The following is an 18,295-nucleotide window of genomic DNA, read 5'->3' on the forward strand; positions in this document are numbered from 1 at the left end:
TAAGTGAATCGAAAATATTACAGCCACTCCAAAATTCGAAGTGTTAAGTACAATGTATTTGCTCTAAATTCGTTGTATCTTAGAAAATTACCCTTTGTTCTGTTCTTTTCAATTTATATTTATTAATCTTAACTCCACATAAATAATGTTCCATAAACAATATAGCATGAAAAATAGAATTATTTACATGTAATGTAATTCTTTTTAAAATGTCATATTCATATTCATATTTGATACGTTTCGATTTCCCATTAGATAAAACATATTCAATTTCGATCTAAAAATATTTCATATTTATTTTTGAAATTATGCATTAGTTAACAATTGGCGATAATAGAGTTCACAACATTCGTCAGTATATAATTAATCTAAAAATATTAATTTAACGACGCAGACGACGGAAGATGGATGTGGGCAAGTATGAGTTGTCGGGGCTTTGAGGAACCACCTGACGTACTGGAACGCGGGATGCGAAGTTCAAGGCGGGGGCAACACCACCATCAAGAGCCTTAGAAGTACCACCCAGCTGATCGTATTGGCCTTGAATGGCGCGCTGTGCGTTGAGAGCATCCTCAGGGGTGCGATATTTGACGAAGTGCACCTCGGGCTTGTTGTTGGTGTTGCTGCGGATGGCATTCAGTTTGTTGGCCAGATCTCCGATGTCGGCTTGCTTGTTCAGAACATAGATGGCGGTCTCCTGCTGGGCGGCCTGCTTAGCCAGAGCCAGAGCAGCGTTCTCCAGACCACGGTTCTCGGGTCCCTTGATGAAGACAACGCGCAGAGCTCTGTTCAGCGAGTTGGATACCTTCTCCAGAGCTTGTGGCTCATCGAAATCTTGTTCGTTGGCGGTGTAGGTGAAGAACTCCTTCTGCAATTCCGCAGCTGGGGCAGGGGCGTTGTAATTGACTGGACCATCTGCTGGCACTTGTAGGCCGCCGAGGCCACCGAGGCCACCGAGGCCGCTGAGGCCGCCAAGATTGGAGCCCAGACCAATGTTGTCACCGCCAAGACCAGAATCCAATCCGCCAAGTCCGCCGCGTCCTCCCTGGTTGCCGTCGATCAAACCACTAAGTGAGCCACTGCCGCCGATGCTTCCAATATTTCCACTTCCGCTGCCAGGCCTGAACGAAAGTCCTGAGGGGGCGTGTCCTACCGGCTGGTAGTTGTAGCCAAGTTTATCGGCGCAGGCAACGGCCACCAAACACATAACCTATAGGTATTTAGAGAAGAAAGGGGAGAGATAATCCTTCAATGTCCCGTTGCAGATCCTTTGTACTTACAATAAAAGCGCGCATCTTAATGTCAAATAGATGTTTCTTGGTTCTTCTACTTCAAGTTACGATTTGCTTCTGACTTCTGCTTGGAGCAGTCTTTATTATTTATACAAATCCATCTTCGAGGCTGATAAAAACAAAACTGCCGCCTTGGTGTCGCTTGCATAGAAATCGCTTTGATGCCACTGTGTTTTGCCGCCTACAAAGCTTTTTAGCTCTACAGTTTTATGGTCGATTTGGAATTTTTGTTGCGTTTCAGTGGGCAACGGCTGCGACTGCGACTGAGACTGCGAGTATGGCTGTGACTGCGGCTGATTGTTTTAGGTTATTCAAATTTTCGAGTTTTTTATTCAATAATTTTTACAAGAATTAATATAAAATTATAAAATTAATATGTGGCGCGCACATTGAACACACTTTATATGCATATTGATGCTATAAAGATGGGTCATAATTATCTATTATAAATATAAAATAAATGTTTTTCCTAAATATTTCGGCAAGGCTACAAGCTTGTTTTATGTAGGACATCTATTTTAGCGTCATTTATAGGAATTTTGATTAAGCAAATTTGATGATATTGATTTATGCCATGACAGCAAGTCATATTTTAGAAGTACAGCCAAAGATGAAACCGAAAATTAGCCATTTTCAAAAATGAGCTCATAGCTAATATTATAATCTCCGATGGGCTTACCATATTAGATTCTAATTATTAATGACTACTTTTTTTCTGTTTCTGTAAGCTGACTTAGTTATATTGTTCCTCATGTAACTTTGCTTATTTTTGAAATAATAAAAAATGAAATATTTTTTTAAGACCAAAATATACATATATTAAATTTATTTGGTAAGTAATTTTAAACATATTTATACATATAAATATCAAACATATTATTGTACTATATTTCAAGACGTTAGTTAATGATAGTCTTTCATTCTAACATGGAACCTTACAACTGTGTCCGGTAAAGAATTTCCGGTCTGTTGATTCAGTTAACGTGTTTTCCATTATTATTACTTAATTTTATTCGAACTTTCTTTATAATTCTATTTGAACAGCAGGAGGACACCACGATAAATTATCAGAACTAGGAAACTTTAAGCATAGACAATCGAAGAATAATGGCAAATACCAATCATTTGTTAATTTCATAACGTCACGCCTAAATCTTATTTTTGCACGACATATTCTTAAATATATTTTTATATATTTATATATTTTTAAAAATTGATGTAATAAAACTGAACTAAGAGATCATTAGCAACCGACTATTCCTAAGTAAAATTCGATTTAAAATTTCCTACAATATAATTTATAGTTGTATATAAGTTTAATCAGAAAAATATATCCTATCGAATGTTATGTTTGTGAATTGTTTGAAAATTATGATATGATGATATTTTTTAGCTGGCCATAGCATACAAAAATACATAGACTTATGAAATTCTCCACGTATAACCAGTGGACAGATGAAAATTATACACAGAAAATACATATAATGCATACAGTCTGATATTGAAAAATATATCGTTAGTATTTAAATACTTACAATCTCAGAAAGTTGCAAATTTTCATATTTAAAAAGAGATGATTTGAATTGTAAGATTTTCATATAAATATTGTACATATATATAGGGTATGATGGTCAAGAATTCTTCTATTGAAACATATTTATATATCTAAGCTTCCATTGGAAGATGAACGCGTTCAGTATAAATTATTTTAGAAAACAAAATATTTAATATTGAAATTTTTTTATTCATTTATATGTAATCTACAAGTAACAGAAATATTTAACAAAGAGTCCATAGAGTTAACAAAGTTGTCGTGGCACAATACCACCTATTTACAGGCGACGGAAGACCGATGAGGGCAAGTATGAGTTGTCAGGGGTCTGAGCAGTAACCTTGCGCGCTGGTGCCTGAGAAGCGAAGTTCAACGAGGAGGCAACACCACCATCAAGAGCTTTGGAAGTACCACCCAGCTGATCGTATTGTCCTTGAATGGCGCGCTGTGCGTTGAGAGCATCCTCAGGGGTGCGGTACTTGACGAAGTGCACCTCGGGCTTGTTGTTGTTGTTGCTGCGGATGGCATTCAGTTTGCTGGCCAGATCTCCGATGTCAGCCTGCTTGTTCAAAACATAGATGGCGGTCTCCTGCTGGGCGGCCTGCTTAGCCAGAGCCAGAGCAGCGTTCTCCAGACCACGGTTCTCGGGTCCCTTGATGAAGACAACACGCAGAGCTTTGTTCAGAGAGCTGGAAACCTTCTCCAGAGCTTGTGGCTCATCGAAATCCTGTTCGTTGGCGGTGTAGGTGAAGAACTCCTTCTGCAATTCCGCAGCTGGGGCAGGGGCATTGTACGAGACTGGAGCTTCTAAGTTTCCGCCACCGAGGTTGCCACCGGAGATACCACCGAGGTTGCCACCGGAGATACCACCAAGGTTGCCTCCGGAAATACCACCGAGGTTGCCACCGGAGATACCACCGAGGTTGCCTCCAGTGATACTACCGATGTTATTGCTGGAGAGGCCACCAAGATCAGACAGATCACCGATATTTCCGCTTCCAATGTTGCCTGCGCCCAGATTGGAGTCCAAGTCGCTTGGTCTTCCACTTATAAGTCCAATGGGTCCACTCTCGTAGCCGCTAAGCGAGTCACCGCCGAGTCCTGTTCCACTTCCACTGCCAGGATTGAAAGATAATCCTGAGCCAGAGTGTCCCACGGGCTGGTAGTTATAGCCGAGCTTATCGGCGCACGCAACTGCGATCAGGCACACAACCTTTTGTCATGATGGGGAGAATTAGTCCATTAGTATATCCTTGGCCTTGGGGAACAGACCGCAAAAACTTACGATGAGGGCACGCATCCTGGACTCTGCTGATTAGATTCTATTGCTTTGAGGTTTGTTTGGTTTCTGTTTAATACCGCGATAGCGTCCAATATTTATACAAGCTTATCTTCGAGGCTGTTAGCGTGGCTTCTCGTTGAATACAATGCGACGATGTCACAAAATGTTTTTCCGCATAAAAATAAGCTGCGTTGGTCTTTTGTCTCGGCGCCTGTTGCGATAATTCAGCTTTGCATAAATGTTATTATAAGGAAAGTGATAAAAATCAAAATCGTGAGCATAAAAATGCAATATTTTTGCACACAGGGGCAAATGTGTATGCGAAGAAAAAAAGAAAATACAAAAACGAAATGATTGTAATTTTAGGTTTAATTCATTTGGTTCGATTTTTTTGTGTATTCGTCTATAAAATGCAGGAAACAAAAACAATAACCAGTCCAGCGTCATCGGCGAAACAATTTTATACGACTATTTACTTCTAACGCAGACGGAGACGGCGTAGGATGTTGGCTGGCAAGTAGGAAGCGGAGGGCCCGCTTTGGGAGCCATAATTGCCGATAGATTGTGAGACGGGGCTACGGGATGCAAAGTTGATGGCTGGGGCAATGCCGCCGTTGATGTTCTGGCTAGTTCCTCCCAGGGAATCGTACTGTGATTGAATGGCGCGCTGCGCGTTGGCGGCATCCTCAGGCGTGCGGTACTTGACGAAGTGCACCTCGGGTCTGGCGTTGGAGTTCTGGCGGATGGCATTGAATTTGTTGGCCAGATCACCGATGTCGGTCTGCTTGTTGAGAACGTAGATGGCAGTCTGTTGCTCGGCAGCCTGTTTGGCCAGAGCCAGAGCAGCGTTCTCCAGACCACGGTTCTCGGGGCCCTTGATGAAGACCACACGCAGACCTCTATTGGCACTGTTTAGGACTCTCTCGCTGGCTGCAGGATCGTTGAAATCCTCCTCGTTGGCCTCGAATGTGTAGAACTCCTTGTTAAGACCACCACCAGAAGATCCATAGGATGCGCCGGGTCTGCTCTCAGCTCCGGTGCTGTAATCATCATATGCAATATTCGGATTGATGTTGCTGGCAGAGCCGGTGTCGATTCCCTGTCCGTAATTATACTGGGCGCATGCGGCGCCGAACAAGCAGAGCACGATGAGGAAGCGCATTGTGAATTGGAGAGATGTGTGTGTTGAACAGCCAATGGTTGAGACTGAATCCTGATACTTTGCGACGGGCCTTTTATACCCCGCCGTCGAGGTGGGATCATGCTTAGAACAATGGATGGATTCTTTACGGGCACATAATTCAACTTGTCTTGTATGCAAAGTAGTGCGCTTATGAAGTGATTATGCAAAACTATCCAACTCGACAAGCTCTTCAACTTTCCGAGTTAGGGAACTCGGGAAGGTGGGACCGGTTATTGATGTTCGTTCTCGCCACTCAACATAGGTATTTGGATTCAGCAGAGAAATTATTTAAGAACTATCGAACTCGTTCTCGACAACATAAACGAATCCAATTAGCTCACAGCCATCGTAACGGGCAAATATTTGTCTGTCTATTTAGTATCCGCATTCACACTAAAATACGCGCAATAATTAATACATTTCAGAATGGCAGAACATTGCTAACAGCTTTTGATTTAGCCGCTTACGATAAGTTATGCATGACGAAACACCTATTTATTTTGTAGCATTTTACCGGGGGAAATATTTGAGTTGTGAGTTGATCTAAAGCCGCTGGCTGCGTAATGGATCGGTTATTGCCCCAGCTCAATACTTGTTTAAGTATCGACGTCAGCTTCAAACTTGTTGCTCTTCGCGATGTTCATCGGCCGTGTTCCTTGTAGACGCATCGCATATATTATTTAAAGAATAGATTTCCTTTTTATGTGAAGACTTGCCTTTGTTAAATTCGCAATGAATTTGTTAGTTCAGATATTTTTTCCAGTTTCAGGATCGAATACCAGGCTGCTAGAGGTACTTAAATTTTTCTATAAGCGATTAGTAGTTATACAATCTTTTATAAACAATAATAATAACAAGAATAGAAAAACTAAGGAAATAATTCAGAACAAAAATTTGCGACAATCGAAAACGTATCAGATAAAAATAATAAATAAAATAATATTATGTCTTTAAATTTACCCTGACATTTAGTAAATTGTTTGTCAAATAAAAAAGATATAAAACTTAGGAATTAACTATTTGAATATAATTAAGTTTAGCAAAAAAAGACGACGGAGAATGTTTGCTGGCAGACAGGTGGGTCAGAGACCGATAACTGCGCCGGCGGCTTTACGAATAGAGGTTGGAGCTAGAGAAACAAAGTTGACAGTTGGGGTATGATGATGATGACGCTTCCAACTGATGCTTGAATGGCTTTTTGTTGGCCAGATCGCACGAATATATATATATATATAGAGCACTGCAATAATAAAATATATATATATAATAAATATAATTCAGCTGTTTTCAAAGAGAAAAAACTTCGTGCGATTATATATATATAATTTATAATTCCATATATGGTAGCTAGGTTTAGAGCTGGAATGCATTTGAAGAGTAAATATTTGGTATTTCATATAATAAAATGAAATCTTTGTGCAAAATCGGCAGGTTGAAATTGTAGGGTCTTGGTCAGAGTCGATATGCAAATGAGGAAAGAGGAGCAATGTGTTGGGCTCGAATGCCAAATGAGCGGCGCCAAGTAATTTATTAAATAACCAATTATCGAATTATCTTATATACCGATGACACCGCGCTGCAGTTCGATCAGCTAATTTGATAATCAATCGGTAAGAAAAAACGCGATTTTATTTTTAGCGATGACGTCGTTGGTACTTCCGGCGCCATTCAATATCCACGTCTATTGCCGGCTTCAGAAGGTCACCTCCACCCGCAAATATTAGCATAAAGCAACAGATAAAGCCACAAAGTCGATGCGAAGCCTCACAAAAAAGGCAATAATAATTTTGCAGATTGTTTAAAAATGTCTTTGAATAACGCGACTGGGCACGCCTCATTTGCATATTTTGTTTGCTTTTGGGTAACACTTCAAATCCCGTATTTATTGCAGCTAGGTTAGTGAATAGACAAGTGTATTGCACCAATTTTAGTTTACGAGCCATTAGCTAGTCCGTCAACAACCTGCTCATTAAAGCTAGATGTATGCTGATTACGAAGATAAACTCAAATATTTTGTGAAGGTTTTTTCCAAAGCTGAAAAGGCAAAGATGAATAATGGGAATTATAGCTAAATGCAGAATATTCAATTTCATATAAATGCTATGGCGTCGCAGTCAGTGTCGCCGGCGGTGTTGCTGCCGGTGTCGGTGTTGGTATCGCTGATGGCATGCTGATCAAGATATTCAACTCCGATTCGGCTAGAAACCATAAGCTCTTAGAGAGACTGCATATTTAGTACCATTGCATATTTAGTACCCGGCAGTCAAAAAGAACTCTTGCATAATATTACCATTTTATACAATCGTTTTGCATAACGGTAAATGCTCCACATAGCCTCCAGCATAAAAGCCACCAAACCATTGACTAAGACTCTATATTCAATAGCCAACTCAAACAGACTCAACATGCAACATCTTTCCGTTATTCTCTGTTGCTGTCTCGTGGCGTTGACTGCAGCTGACAAGCTTGGCTATAATTACCAGCCCGTCGCTCATTCCAGCTCTGGACTGTCATTTGCGCCTGGCAGCGCTGCCAGCAATGTGTCGCCCTCATATGCAGCAGGACTTGGCCCAGCTGCTGATTCTGGTGACGCAGGCTCAGCCCAGCCGTCACTTGTGGAGCCAAGCGGGCCCATTGCTGAGCCATCTGCGGATGCTCCAGATTATTCTGCGGCGCAGCCTGAGCTGCAGAAAGAGTTTATCACTTATACGGCGAATGAGGAGGACTTCGATGAGCCAGCTGCATCTGAAAAGGTATCCAACTCGTTGAGCAAGGCTCTGCGTATTGTCTTTGTCAAGGGGCCCGAAAATAATGGCCTGGAGAGAGCCGCTGTGGCTCTGGCCAAGCAGGCCGCCCAGCAGGAGACCGCCATATATGTCCTGAGCAATCAGGCCGATATCAATGATTTGGCCAACAAGCTCAATGCCATTCGCAGTAATGCCAACAACAAACCCGAGGTGCACTACGTCAAGTACCGCACTCCTGAGGATGCGTCAAGTGCTCAAAAAGCCATAAGGGACCAATACGATCAGCTAGGTGGATCATCCTCCCATCAGGACGGCGGTGCTGCACCCGTACTCAATTTCGCCTCCAGTGCGCCACGTCCAGCTGCTGCATCAGCACCAGCACCACAAATAGTTGATGAGGCAGCCACTGAGCCCATTTCCTCATACATTCCACCTGTAACTCCAGGCAGCACGTATTTGCCTACAAACCTTTTGCGCCGCTTGCGAGTCTAATTCATAGCCTTTGACGAGTTTCTGTTGGTGTAACTGAATACCTTTGTTATTGTTGACTTATTGTTTTGAAAATAAAATGTTGATTTAAAAATTATTGAAAATGTGATTTAAGTGGCGGATGTTTGCTTTTTTACCCTGCAACGGAGCTGGCTAAAGTGGGGTATATCATTTATAGTCGACGCTACTAGCCAATGTATTGTAAACCCTTTCAATATGCTGGGATTCCCATTAATTCATGAGTATTTTAGCATGTAGTTAAAAAAAAGTCTGAGTTATGTGTTTTAATTAAAATCTATTAATATTATGTAAACTTGGTCCCATTTTAATTTTATTGAATTTCTTTTGAGCCCTTTTCATTTCATTTTTCATTTCGTGCTGTTCTTTAGCTTTGACTTACCCACTTATTCATGGGGAATCGTAAATGTTGATTTGAATATCAAAAAACAGACTGTCGTAACATCAATAAATATATAAATTTGTTTAATGGGTATCTTTTGGCCCGTTACTTGGAATGGAACTATTTGGAAATAGCTTATTATAGATTGTACATTTTTTTCGCAGAGGAATTCGAGTCGATGAAAATATCTTGAATTTCAATTTAGAAACGGATTTGGGTTTTTTCGTCAGACAAACGAGTTCAACGGGTTAAATAGGTTGCCAAACTCTGAGCTCTGCATTAAAATTGGCAAATGGGAAATACAAGTTCTATGACAGCATAATTTTATGCTCCCGATGTTGTTTTTGTACATCTCCAGCAACATCGAGAAATGTTTGCGTGCTGCTTATGTGGATCAAAATATGCATGTGAGCTGCCCACGATTTTGGTAAATTGATTTCGTATGAATTGTCTGACAAATTGCATTTAGCTACATCGAACAATGCCCAAAAGCGTAGCGTCGAGCAATTTAATATTATTAAGCTCGCATACTGCCCCAAAAATACAAATATTTGTGGCCATTAGCCAGAGTTTCACTTTCAATCGGTGCGGGCCCGATTTGCATAACAAAATGCGCTAACAAAAGAATTTGGCTACCGCACAGCCAAACAATTTGGAGCTGCCTCTGTCGCAGCGGGCTCAGCCTCTGTCGGTGTCGACTGCGCTGCCGGCGTCAATACGCGCTGTCCATTTGCATAAAAATTTTCTTTGTAAACCGAAGTTCATCAAATTTTAATCAACGCCGAGGCGGCTGCTGTTGCCGTTGTTGTGGCTTTTGCTATGGTTGTTGTTGATGTTGATGTTGATGTTGTTGTTGGCGTCAGCTAATAATCAAAGCCACCTTAAATAAACATGTTCGACAACATGTTGGGGCGACATGTCGCGACATATGATGAACCTTATCTTGATCTCATGCATGATTGCTCAACGATTGTTCTCAGAATGACATACATATTGGTATAAAAATGGCACCTCACCTCTTGACCACATCATTCTGTGCTCAGTGCTCCGAGTAGAACTAGAACCTCAAAAATGCGCGTCTTTGTCGTCTTGTGCCTTGTGGCCGTTGCCTGCGCCGATAAACTTGGCTACAACTACCAGCCGGTAGGACACTCCACATCAGGACTTTCGTTCAGGCCTGGCAGCGGAATTGGAAATATTGGAAGCATCAGCGGCAGTGGCTCACTTAGTGGCTTGATCGACGGCAACCAGGGAGGACGCGGCGGTGGTTTGATCGGTGGCTTGTCGGGCAGCGGCCTGGCTGGACTTGGCGGATTGGATTCTGGTCTTGGCGGTGACAACATTGGTCTGGGCTCCAACCTTGGCGGCCTCAGCGGCCTCGGTGGCCTCGGCGGCCTCGGTGGCCTCGGCGGCCTCGGCGGCCTCGGCGGCCTCGGCGGCCTCGGCGGCCTACAAGTGCCAGCAGATGGTCCAGTCGATTACAACGCCCCTGCCCCTGCTGCTGAATTGCAGAAGGAGTTCTTCACTTACACCGCCAACGAACAGGACTTCGATGAGCCACAAGCTCTAGAGAAGGTTTCCAGCTCTCTGAACAAAGCTCTGCGTGTTGTCTTCATCAAGGGACCCGAGAACCGTGGTCTGGAGAACGCTGCTCTGGCTCTGGCTAAGCAGGCCGCCCAGCAGGAGACCGCCATCTATGTTCTGAACAAGCAGACCGACATCGGAGATCTGGCCAGCAAACTGAATGCCATCCGCAGCAACACCAACAACAAGCCCGAGGTGCACTTCGTCAAGTACCGCACCCCTGAGGATGCCGCTAATGCCCAGCGTGCCATTCAATCGCAGTACGACTCTCTGGGTGGCAGCAGCCAGACCACCAATGGAGGCGTAGCTGGTGCTCTGAACTTCGCCTCGGCGCCACAGTATCGTCAGCCAAATGCACGAATTCCAGAGAACTCCTATCTGCCCTCGTCTGTGCTCCGCCGTCTCCGGTATTAATTAGATTCTTTAACCACCTTTGTTTTGTTAACCCATTGTTATCTATTGATTTGTCAAATATTGAAAATAAAATTCTTATTTAAAATTTATTCCTCCTTTTTTTTTTATCTGCGATCCCATATTTAACAATAGAACTGAGTCTCTTAGAATATTAAGGAGGCATTTCCACGTTTACTGTTTAAATTAAAGCATTCGGTATTTACTTAGGGCTATAAAAATTCCATCATTGTGACGGTATTATCAATGCAAAGTGGAAGACAATAAAATTTACATTTTTGCATATTGTGTGTACGCCTATTGTACAAGAGGCGCAAACAACATTTTTCGATAATAATTAAAATGTTAATATGCGTGAAGTAAAAGGCTAGACAAACTATTGGCACTTAAATTTATGGCAACTGCAAGACGGAACTATCGTGACTAGGCCAGCCAAAACCAATTCAATGCATTATGTATGAGTAATAACAGAGCTGCCGAATGAATGCCCAATAACAAACCGACACAATAGAAGCTGTATTCAAGAGCACCCACTATTCTTGATTAGCATAAACAAAAAATAAAACTCTACAATAGTTTTGTTTTTCGTTTTTTTTTTTTTTTTCTTCTTCGAAATATCAATAAATACGATCGCTGGCAAATTGTTAGCTGAAATAGAAATCCAGTTGGCTATTTTCCGAACATGATATATCCGTAAAAAAAAAAAAAAAAAAACAAAAGAAAACAACTAAGCACGTGAATGCAGATTATAGCAAATTCTGGCGTCTCTTCTGTTATTTATGCATATAATATAACTCCGCAAGTTTGTTTCTAAAGCTATTTTTAGCTAGATTTGTTTCAAAAGTTTTTTGATTAGTAAGCAAATAAAATGATTGACTTAAATTTATAAATTGTAAATATAATCATTTTACTAAATGTTAAAGGTTTTGATATTAAGTGAAATACCTTGAGTTGGGAATTATTGTACATTATAAGAAAATACCTCTTCAATGCCCGCTCTCTGGATGCTCCAGCTGAAATCTACCCCTTTTCTAAATATTTTCCTTAAGTATTTCCTCTACGCATTTCCTCTGAGTATCTTTAGTACTTCTTCTAATTCCTTTAAGTATGCCTTCTATGTATTTCCTCTTACTGTCTCTTCTAAGTATTTTTTTATAGTTACTTTTTTTAAGTATTTCTTCTAGGTATCTCCTCCAATTAATTCCCCACTCACTCGCCTTCAGTTTGATGCGCTGTATGACTGACCCCCACCAGGTCTGGGCGACTGAAGAAATGCTGCAGCTGCTGCTCTTTATATAGGGCGACTTTCACTCAAAGCCTAAGTCACGCTCAAATGTTGAGCTCGACATCAGGTAGAGGTCGTTTCAGTGGAATGGGAACACTCTCTTCTGCTTCAAGCATTCTAGCATCTTTTTACTTAAATATAAATACCAAATGTCTACTGCTGCAAACATATAGACAACTTCTTCGGCAGACAGACGGAGAGACAGCCAGATAGACAGGGAGACAGGGAGAGAGTCAGGCGAACAGACAGATATACATACAAAGGCAAGCAAACATGCATAGCTAAATCGGATTACCTCATTACGCTCCTCTAGAACACATAAAGCTAAATGTTGATATGCTAAATACATAGCTTATGTAAATTAAAATTTATAATTATGAAATGGCGTAGACAGCAGTTTCTTCAGTTCTATATTTCTCTCAAGGACTAGAACTTCTACATAGTCTGCCTCAATCACTGGCTATTCCAACCCTTATGCAATTTCAATGCTTTTAATATCAATAGGCTACTATTAATACTCTTTGTTGCGCTTATTTCTAAATATATATGTAAACAATGTTATTGTTCACGAAGTCGATAGCGAATTCCAATGTGTTGTAAGACATAGGAATTATGGATTTGCAATTTTGCTTTGGCGAAAAAATATAATACGGGTTATAATACAAATATACTCTCTTATCTAGTATCCCGAAGGCTACACTGACCTTGAGAAAAAAGTAGGTCAACTGAAATTGGTATATGTGATGAGGCGATACAAAAAGAAATGACTAAAGATGCGAATTGGGGAGTAGCGATAAAATAATATATGCTGTGATATAAAAGCAAAACCAGCGAAAAGAAATAAAAAAGTGAGCAGCGAATTGATATTGACAAATAGCGCTTAATGTGGCGCACAAATCAAAGATGACCAATATAAACGATATCGAAAATTGATTGTGGTGCGAAAAACAACAGCATTTGCAAAACGCTTCGATAAAACATATAAAAAGCGTGGGTGATAAAGTTATATGCATACTTTAGCTCGAATCAGCTAATAGTTCACAAGTATTATCCCAAAGCCAACGAAATGCGTGTCCTTATTGTGAGTTTTCCTCGGATCAGCAATGTAGCAAAACAATATAATGAATTGAATCCTACTTTTGCAGACCCTTTGTCTTCTGGCCGTAGCTAACGCTGAGCGGTCTGGATACAACTACCAGCCCGCTGAACCAGCCATCTCCGGTTTGCCTTACACGTCCAGCAATATTGGCCAAAACCAAGCAAACTATATACCACCTGCGGAAACAGGACCAATCAACCGAGAACCGCTAATCTCTGGTGGACCGACTCCTGCCGAGCAGTCATACCAATCGCCGCCCGAGCTGCTAAAGGAGTTTTTCACGTATGCCGCAGACGAGCGTGATTTCCAGGAACCGATCAACCACGATCAGCTTTCGAGAAGTCTTCGCAGGAATCTGCGCGTCTTGTTCATCAAGGGACCGGAATACAATGGAATCGAGGATGCTGCCCTATCCCTGTCCAGACAGGCTGCTGAGCAGCAAACGGCCATCTACGTTCTGAGCAAGCAGGCCGACATAAACGATCTCGGCAACAAGTTGAACAACCTTCGCACCAACAACTACCAGAGGCCGCAGGTGCACTTCGTCAAGTACCGCACTCCCGAAGATGCTATCAATGCCCAGCGCGCTATTCAGGGCCAATACGACCAGCTGGGCGGTGTTTCCACTCACCAGAATGGAGGCGTCGCACCTGTCCTAAACTTTGCCTCCAAGACACCCGTTCCAGACATACCAGCTGTGCAAGAGCCCGCTAACACGTACCTCCCCGCATCGCTGCTGCGTAGCCGGGCTTAGGAGTGGACTTGAGCAAAACCATCCAAGCCCCCAGACTGACCATAACTGATTCCCACGCATATGTTAGACCATTCCTAACCATTTCTTTTAAGTTAAGATTGCAAATATTTTAATAAATAATATTAATAACGAAATGCTGAAATTTTAATACTAGGTCAACTATGCCTCAAAGCAGATTTTGTAATACTGTGTCTGGGTAACCTATTTACTATGTTTGGCAAGCGGCTGACATCATTATTCCCTATTTGGGATTACAGTCAGCAAAAAAGATTATAAAAAGCTCTTTGGGTTGGGATCTGCTTAACAATTGAGCGTTAGTCTTTGATGAGATTACAGCATGCGGAAAGTTGTGGTAAGGCAGTGCTAAAAGGAAAATCTTTGAATATTTTTTGATATATAGTTTTTCCAGTTTTTATCTCTCATAGCAATATGTTCAGCCAAGCTGGGCTACAATTATGAGCCAAACTCAACGGGATTTGGATACGATTCTAGTGCACTGGTTGACAAATACCAAGTGTCAAGTCATTATCAAGACCATGCAGACTTCCACAAGCATTTTTATGCCTTCGAAGCACCCCAAGATGCCGTCGATGAGGCTGATCTGGTGGAGCAGAAGATTTTGGCTCACTCCAAGAAAAATCTACAGGTTGTGTTCATTAAGGCGCCCGAGAACAAGGCCGTCGTAGGTGCCCTCAACGCTCTGGCCAAACAAACCAGCGAAGATAAAACTGACATCTATGTGCTGAACAAGCAGACGGATCCTCATGAATTGGCAAGCAAATTGAGCGCCGCACAGGCGCAGCACAAACACAAGCCTCAAGTACATTTTGTCAAATATAGGACGGAAGAGGAGGCTTTGCAAGCGCAACAGGTCATTGAGGCGCAGTACGGAGGAGCAACGAGTCCGTCCTTACCATCCTCACAGCAGCCATCTTTGGGCTACTCGCAGTCCACGGAGATTCCCTCGCCGACCTACTATCCGGAAAGTCAACCACTAGCGCATCAAGGCGCCTATCCTCAGGAGCTCTACGGTGCGCCTCCAGCACCAGGATCAAGTTACCTGCCGCCCTACACGAACAACTATGGCGCTGCTCCACAGCCCTACTTTGGTGGTGCAGATCAAGGCAATCTTGATTTGCCGCCACTGCCCCTACCTGAACAGCAACTGGCACCCAGTCCTTACGACTTGGATGCACGCACTGCGAAATCAAGACGTATCGATTTTCGAGTCAACGAACGACACCGCTCAAATGGTCGAATGGTGTTTCCCACTGAGAAGCCAGCGAAAACCTATCTGCCAGCCATCTCTAATAGCTATTTGCCCCCTCAGAAGCGCAGAAGACGCGCCTACTTCTAAGAATCCCATATCGAATTAAGACATTAAAATAGTAAAGCCAAAAGACTTGAGTTTGTTTAAAGTTTTCAATACAATAAATATCAAAAAATCACCGTAAACATATTTTTGTGTCTGCCACAATTGGGAAGAGGGGGCTCGGAGATAAAGCCATTAATTTCTATAAGAGGCTTATCGGCCAATATCTGGAGCGAGGCTCGTTCGCCTTTTACAAACAACAAAACATACACAAATCACGTGTAAATTAGCCCAAAATGCGGCCATAAAACTCGATCATAAAATCAAGTTCAAGTGAAAGTATGGCACAAAGGGCTATTGCGGGGTACGGGACGGACAAATGTATAAGTCTGCGGTGGCGGACAGCAGTCGTATATGGAAAAATTAGATAACTAATTTAAATTGGGAGCTCATTTGTAAATTTAATGCGAATTAATTCAAGTTCAAGCTGAGTTCAGGTCAAATTCACATGAATTTTTGGCCTGGCTTTGTCTCTGGCTAGTCACGAAATTTGCATTTTCAAATTGAACGATATTAACATGGATAATCGTATCAGGCTAACACAACGAGCCGAGCACAAATGTTTGCAAAAATCTTTTAAAAACCAATAAACACAAAAAAAGCCACTGAAAAACAGAGGAAAAAAATCGTAAACAAAGCCAACGCAGCCGATAAATGAGGTTTGTTGTTTGTGTCGTATATAAGGATGGTTTTGTTGGTGTGACTTGGTTATAATCACACTGAGCTTCGAGCGCTAAAAACCAGCCGCTGCTGGCCAACGTAGAAAGTCCTAAGCTCCAGCAAAGATGCGTCGCCTGATGGTAAGAGAATCGATCGAAGCACTAATTGGAACGTTCATCTTACGCAATTTCCCCCTCTTTCATGTGACAGAGCTTTATGATATTCCTCTGCACCGGCCAGGCGCTCGCACTGAACAACGCCTACCTACCAGCCAGCAATGAGTATGCAACGCGTCGGCCTCTCGCCACGGAATACTTCAGCTACAGTGCGCCACCGGAGGACGACCAGGGCTTATCTCTGCAAGCAGCTCGCCAGCTGGCCAAGGCGTTTACGCCTCCGCAGCAGGTGATCTTCATACGCAATCCAGAGTCGAATATCTTTACGCTGACAGCCAAGCAGCTGGCGGCAAGCAATGCTTTGGATATTTATGTGCTCCAGCGGCAAATGGATGCCACCGCTTTGGAGCAGGAGAAGGCAGCCATTGAGCAACAGTTGGGCCTCAAGCCCAGCGTTCACTTTGTCAAGTATCGAACGCCCACCGATGTCAGTCGGGCCATAAACAGCCTAAGAAGTAAATACGAGCAGTTGCCGGGCAGAAGCTACAGCCATGCCGTGGAAACGGCGAGTGTCATTCGCCTCAACCCACCGCCGCACCCAGCGCAGCCAGATCCAGTGGTGTTCAAGATCTTGCCCAGGAGCAGCGCAGAGTACGAGACTCACGAGCAGGCGAACGAAGTGGAAGCCGCCAAGCTGCAGGCGCTGTTTCGGCAATATTTGCCCCCAGCGCGGCGGCGTTAGACTAACTGTAACTGGACTAGTGCCAAAGACTGCTAAATTTAAATACTACGTCATTAGAAATACCTAAATAAATAAATAAATAAATAATATATTAAAAGAAACAAACATATTTGTGGCAGTGTATTTGAATTTATCTGGTTCGGCTCGGCAATGTAGATAAATGCAATGCAAAGCACACATAATATTCCTTTATTAGCTAACATCATTTCGAGTTTTAATTATGAATGAAATTGCTTTGGCAAATTTTAATATTGTGTAAAAGTTGGCTAATCAAATATTTGCTTTTACCGAATCATAATTAGTTTATTTCATCATTTCTATTACAAGTTTTAATAATAATTATTGTCTTTATGCAAATTAAAATTATGGCTGTTCAGTCTCAATGTAAATATTTCTACTCGATTGCGAGAAGCGCGATTAGCCAGCCAGCCAAGAATCTCATCATAGCCACTACTTTGTCTTTTTTTGATTTTTTTTTTCTTTTCACACAAATAATTTACATTTTGATTTTGATCAAAGCAAGAAATTGTATCAAAGTTGTAACCGGCGAAGATTTAATACTCTTTGTACTTAAAAACTGAATAATATAACATTAAAGCATACAAAGAAAATTCATTTTTACAGCTTTAAGTTTAATATTTGTTTAAATATACAATTTATAAATATTTGTATATAAACATATATATTTGCCAAATTTGTCATCTGTGGTACCGTCTGTTAGGGTGTACAAAAAAATTTATATTTAGAAATCGAGAGGGCAACTCAGACTGAGGTCTCTCACCGCAGCTATGGTATTATGAATAATTAATGACTTGGTTGACAAGTCGAAACATTTCACTTTTGAGCTCTTGCGGCACGGTGCGCACAGCTACGGATTATCTTTAAGATATCTCTTAGATAATCATGAACGACCTGTGTCCATGCAAACATTTTCTTAAGCAATGTGTCGCCGGCGCTGCTGCTGCTGCTGTTGAGGTTGTCGCTGGAAAACTTTTTAATGAGCTATGCGCGAGGCTGGGTCGGCCCTACGTTTCTGTCCCACAAGTTGCGTTGCCATCCATCCGTTAAGATTAACGACAGGCGTTGCTTTAAGAATGTTTCAACTAAATTATGGCAGTGCCGGCACTGACACCGGCTCTAGGGCTGACATCATGTTGCCTTGCAAATTGTTTTAGTGCAGAGGTCAAACACACACACACACACACACATACACAGGCACATTGTCATACTTCCACTTCGCCATGTGGCACAGTGAAGTGCAGACGCAAAAAAGGCATCCTGGCACTACAAATCTGTTGAGCAAGTTTTAGTTTCAGAATTTTCGAGC

At 42.1% G+C, this 18,295-nt stretch overlaps 8 protein-coding genes across 8 annotated transcripts; 5 read left to right on the top strand and 3 right to left on the bottom strand.

Annotated features, from left to right (window-relative positions):
• Positions 1-288: 288 nt before the first annotated feature.
• LOC6573750 (pupal cuticle protein 36) lies at positions 289-1,347 on the bottom strand. Its single transcript, XM_001999773.4, has 2 exons — positions 1,281-1,347; positions 289-1,210 (listed from the first exon to the last, which is right to left on the bottom strand). The coding sequence occupies exons 1-2, from the start codon at positions 1,293-1,295 to the stop codon at positions 383-385; spliced, it is 843 nt and encodes a 280-aa protein (XP_001999809.1). The 5' UTR covers positions 1,296-1,347; the 3' UTR covers positions 289-382.
• A 1,740-nt stretch (positions 1,348-3,087) lies between these two features.
• On the bottom strand, positions 3,088-4,144 carry LOC6573749 (harpin HrpN). The gene is made up of 2 exons (XM_001999772.3): positions 4,130-4,144; positions 3,088-4,057 (listed from the first exon to the last, which is right to left on the bottom strand). The coding sequence occupies exons 1-2, from the start codon at positions 4,142-4,144 to the stop codon at positions 3,125-3,127; spliced, it is 948 nt and encodes a 315-aa protein (XP_001999808.1). The 3' UTR covers positions 3,088-3,124.
• A 336-nt stretch (positions 4,145-4,480) lies between these two features.
• Positions 4,481-5,387, bottom strand: LOC6573748. The gene has a single exon (XM_001999771.4). The coding sequence runs from the start codon at positions 5,286-5,288 to the stop codon at positions 4,605-4,607; it is 684 nt and encodes a 227-aa protein (XP_001999807.1). The 5' UTR covers positions 5,289-5,387; the 3' UTR covers positions 4,481-4,604.
• Positions 5,388-7,714: 2,327 nt separating this feature from the next.
• LOC6573747 lies at positions 7,715-8,858 on the top strand. Its single transcript, XM_001999770.3, has one exon. It carries the CDS (start codon positions 7,715-7,717, stop codon positions 8,546-8,548), a length of 834 nt encoding a protein of 277 aa, XP_001999806.1. The 3' UTR covers positions 8,549-8,858.
• A 1,138-nt stretch (positions 8,859-9,996) lies between these two features.
• Positions 9,997-10,989, top strand: LOC6573746 (spidroin-1). Its single transcript, XM_001999769.3, has one exon. It carries the CDS (start codon positions 10,017-10,019, stop codon positions 10,941-10,943), a length of 927 nt encoding a protein of 308 aa, XP_001999805.2. The 5' UTR covers positions 9,997-10,016; the 3' UTR covers positions 10,944-10,989.
• Positions 10,990-13,291: 2,302 nt separating this feature from the next.
• On the top strand, positions 13,292-14,127 carry LOC6573745. The gene is made up of 2 exons (XM_001999768.4): positions 13,292-13,306; positions 13,371-14,127. The coding sequence occupies exons 1-2, from the start codon at positions 13,292-13,294 to the stop codon at positions 14,076-14,078; spliced, it is 723 nt and encodes a 240-aa protein (XP_001999804.1). The 3' UTR covers positions 14,079-14,127.
• Positions 14,128-14,415: 288 nt separating this feature from the next.
• On the top strand, positions 14,416-15,435 carry LOC6573744. The gene is made up of 2 exons (XM_001999767.2): positions 14,416-14,430; positions 14,488-15,435. Exons 1-2 carry the CDS (start codon positions 14,416-14,418, stop codon positions 15,433-15,435), a joined length of 963 nt encoding a protein of 320 aa, XP_001999803.2.
• Positions 15,436-16,235: 800 nt separating this feature from the next.
• LOC6573743 lies at positions 16,236-16,968 on the top strand. Its single transcript, XM_001999766.1, has 2 exons — positions 16,236-16,250; positions 16,321-16,968. The coding sequence occupies exons 1-2, from the start codon at positions 16,236-16,238 to the stop codon at positions 16,966-16,968; spliced, it is 663 nt and encodes a 220-aa protein (XP_001999802.1).
• Positions 16,969-18,295: the final 1,327 nt, after the last annotated feature.

This window comes from Drosophila mojavensis, unplaced genomic scaffold (genome assembly GCF_018153725.1).
Source record: "Drosophila mojavensis isolate 15081-1352.22 unplaced genomic scaffold, ASM1815372v1 contig_16, whole genome shotgun sequence".
NCBI classification, from domain to species: domain Eukaryota; kingdom Metazoa; phylum Arthropoda; class Insecta; order Diptera; family Drosophilidae; genus Drosophila; species Drosophila mojavensis.

What these genes read in the sequence shown, in the direction of transcription:
- LOC6573748 (XM_001999771.4), bottom strand. Translation starts at nt 5,288, where the DNA reads ATGCGCTTCCTCATCGTGCTCTGCTTGTTCGGCGCCGCATGCGCCCAG.
- LOC6573747 (XM_001999770.3), top strand. Translation starts at nt 7,715, where the DNA reads ATGCAACATCTTTCCGTTATTCTCTGTTGCTGTCTCGTGGCGTTGACT.
- LOC6573746 (XM_001999769.3), top strand. Translation starts at nt 10,017, where the DNA reads ATGCGCGTCTTTGTCGTCTTGTGCCTTGTGGCCGTTGCCTGCGCCGAT.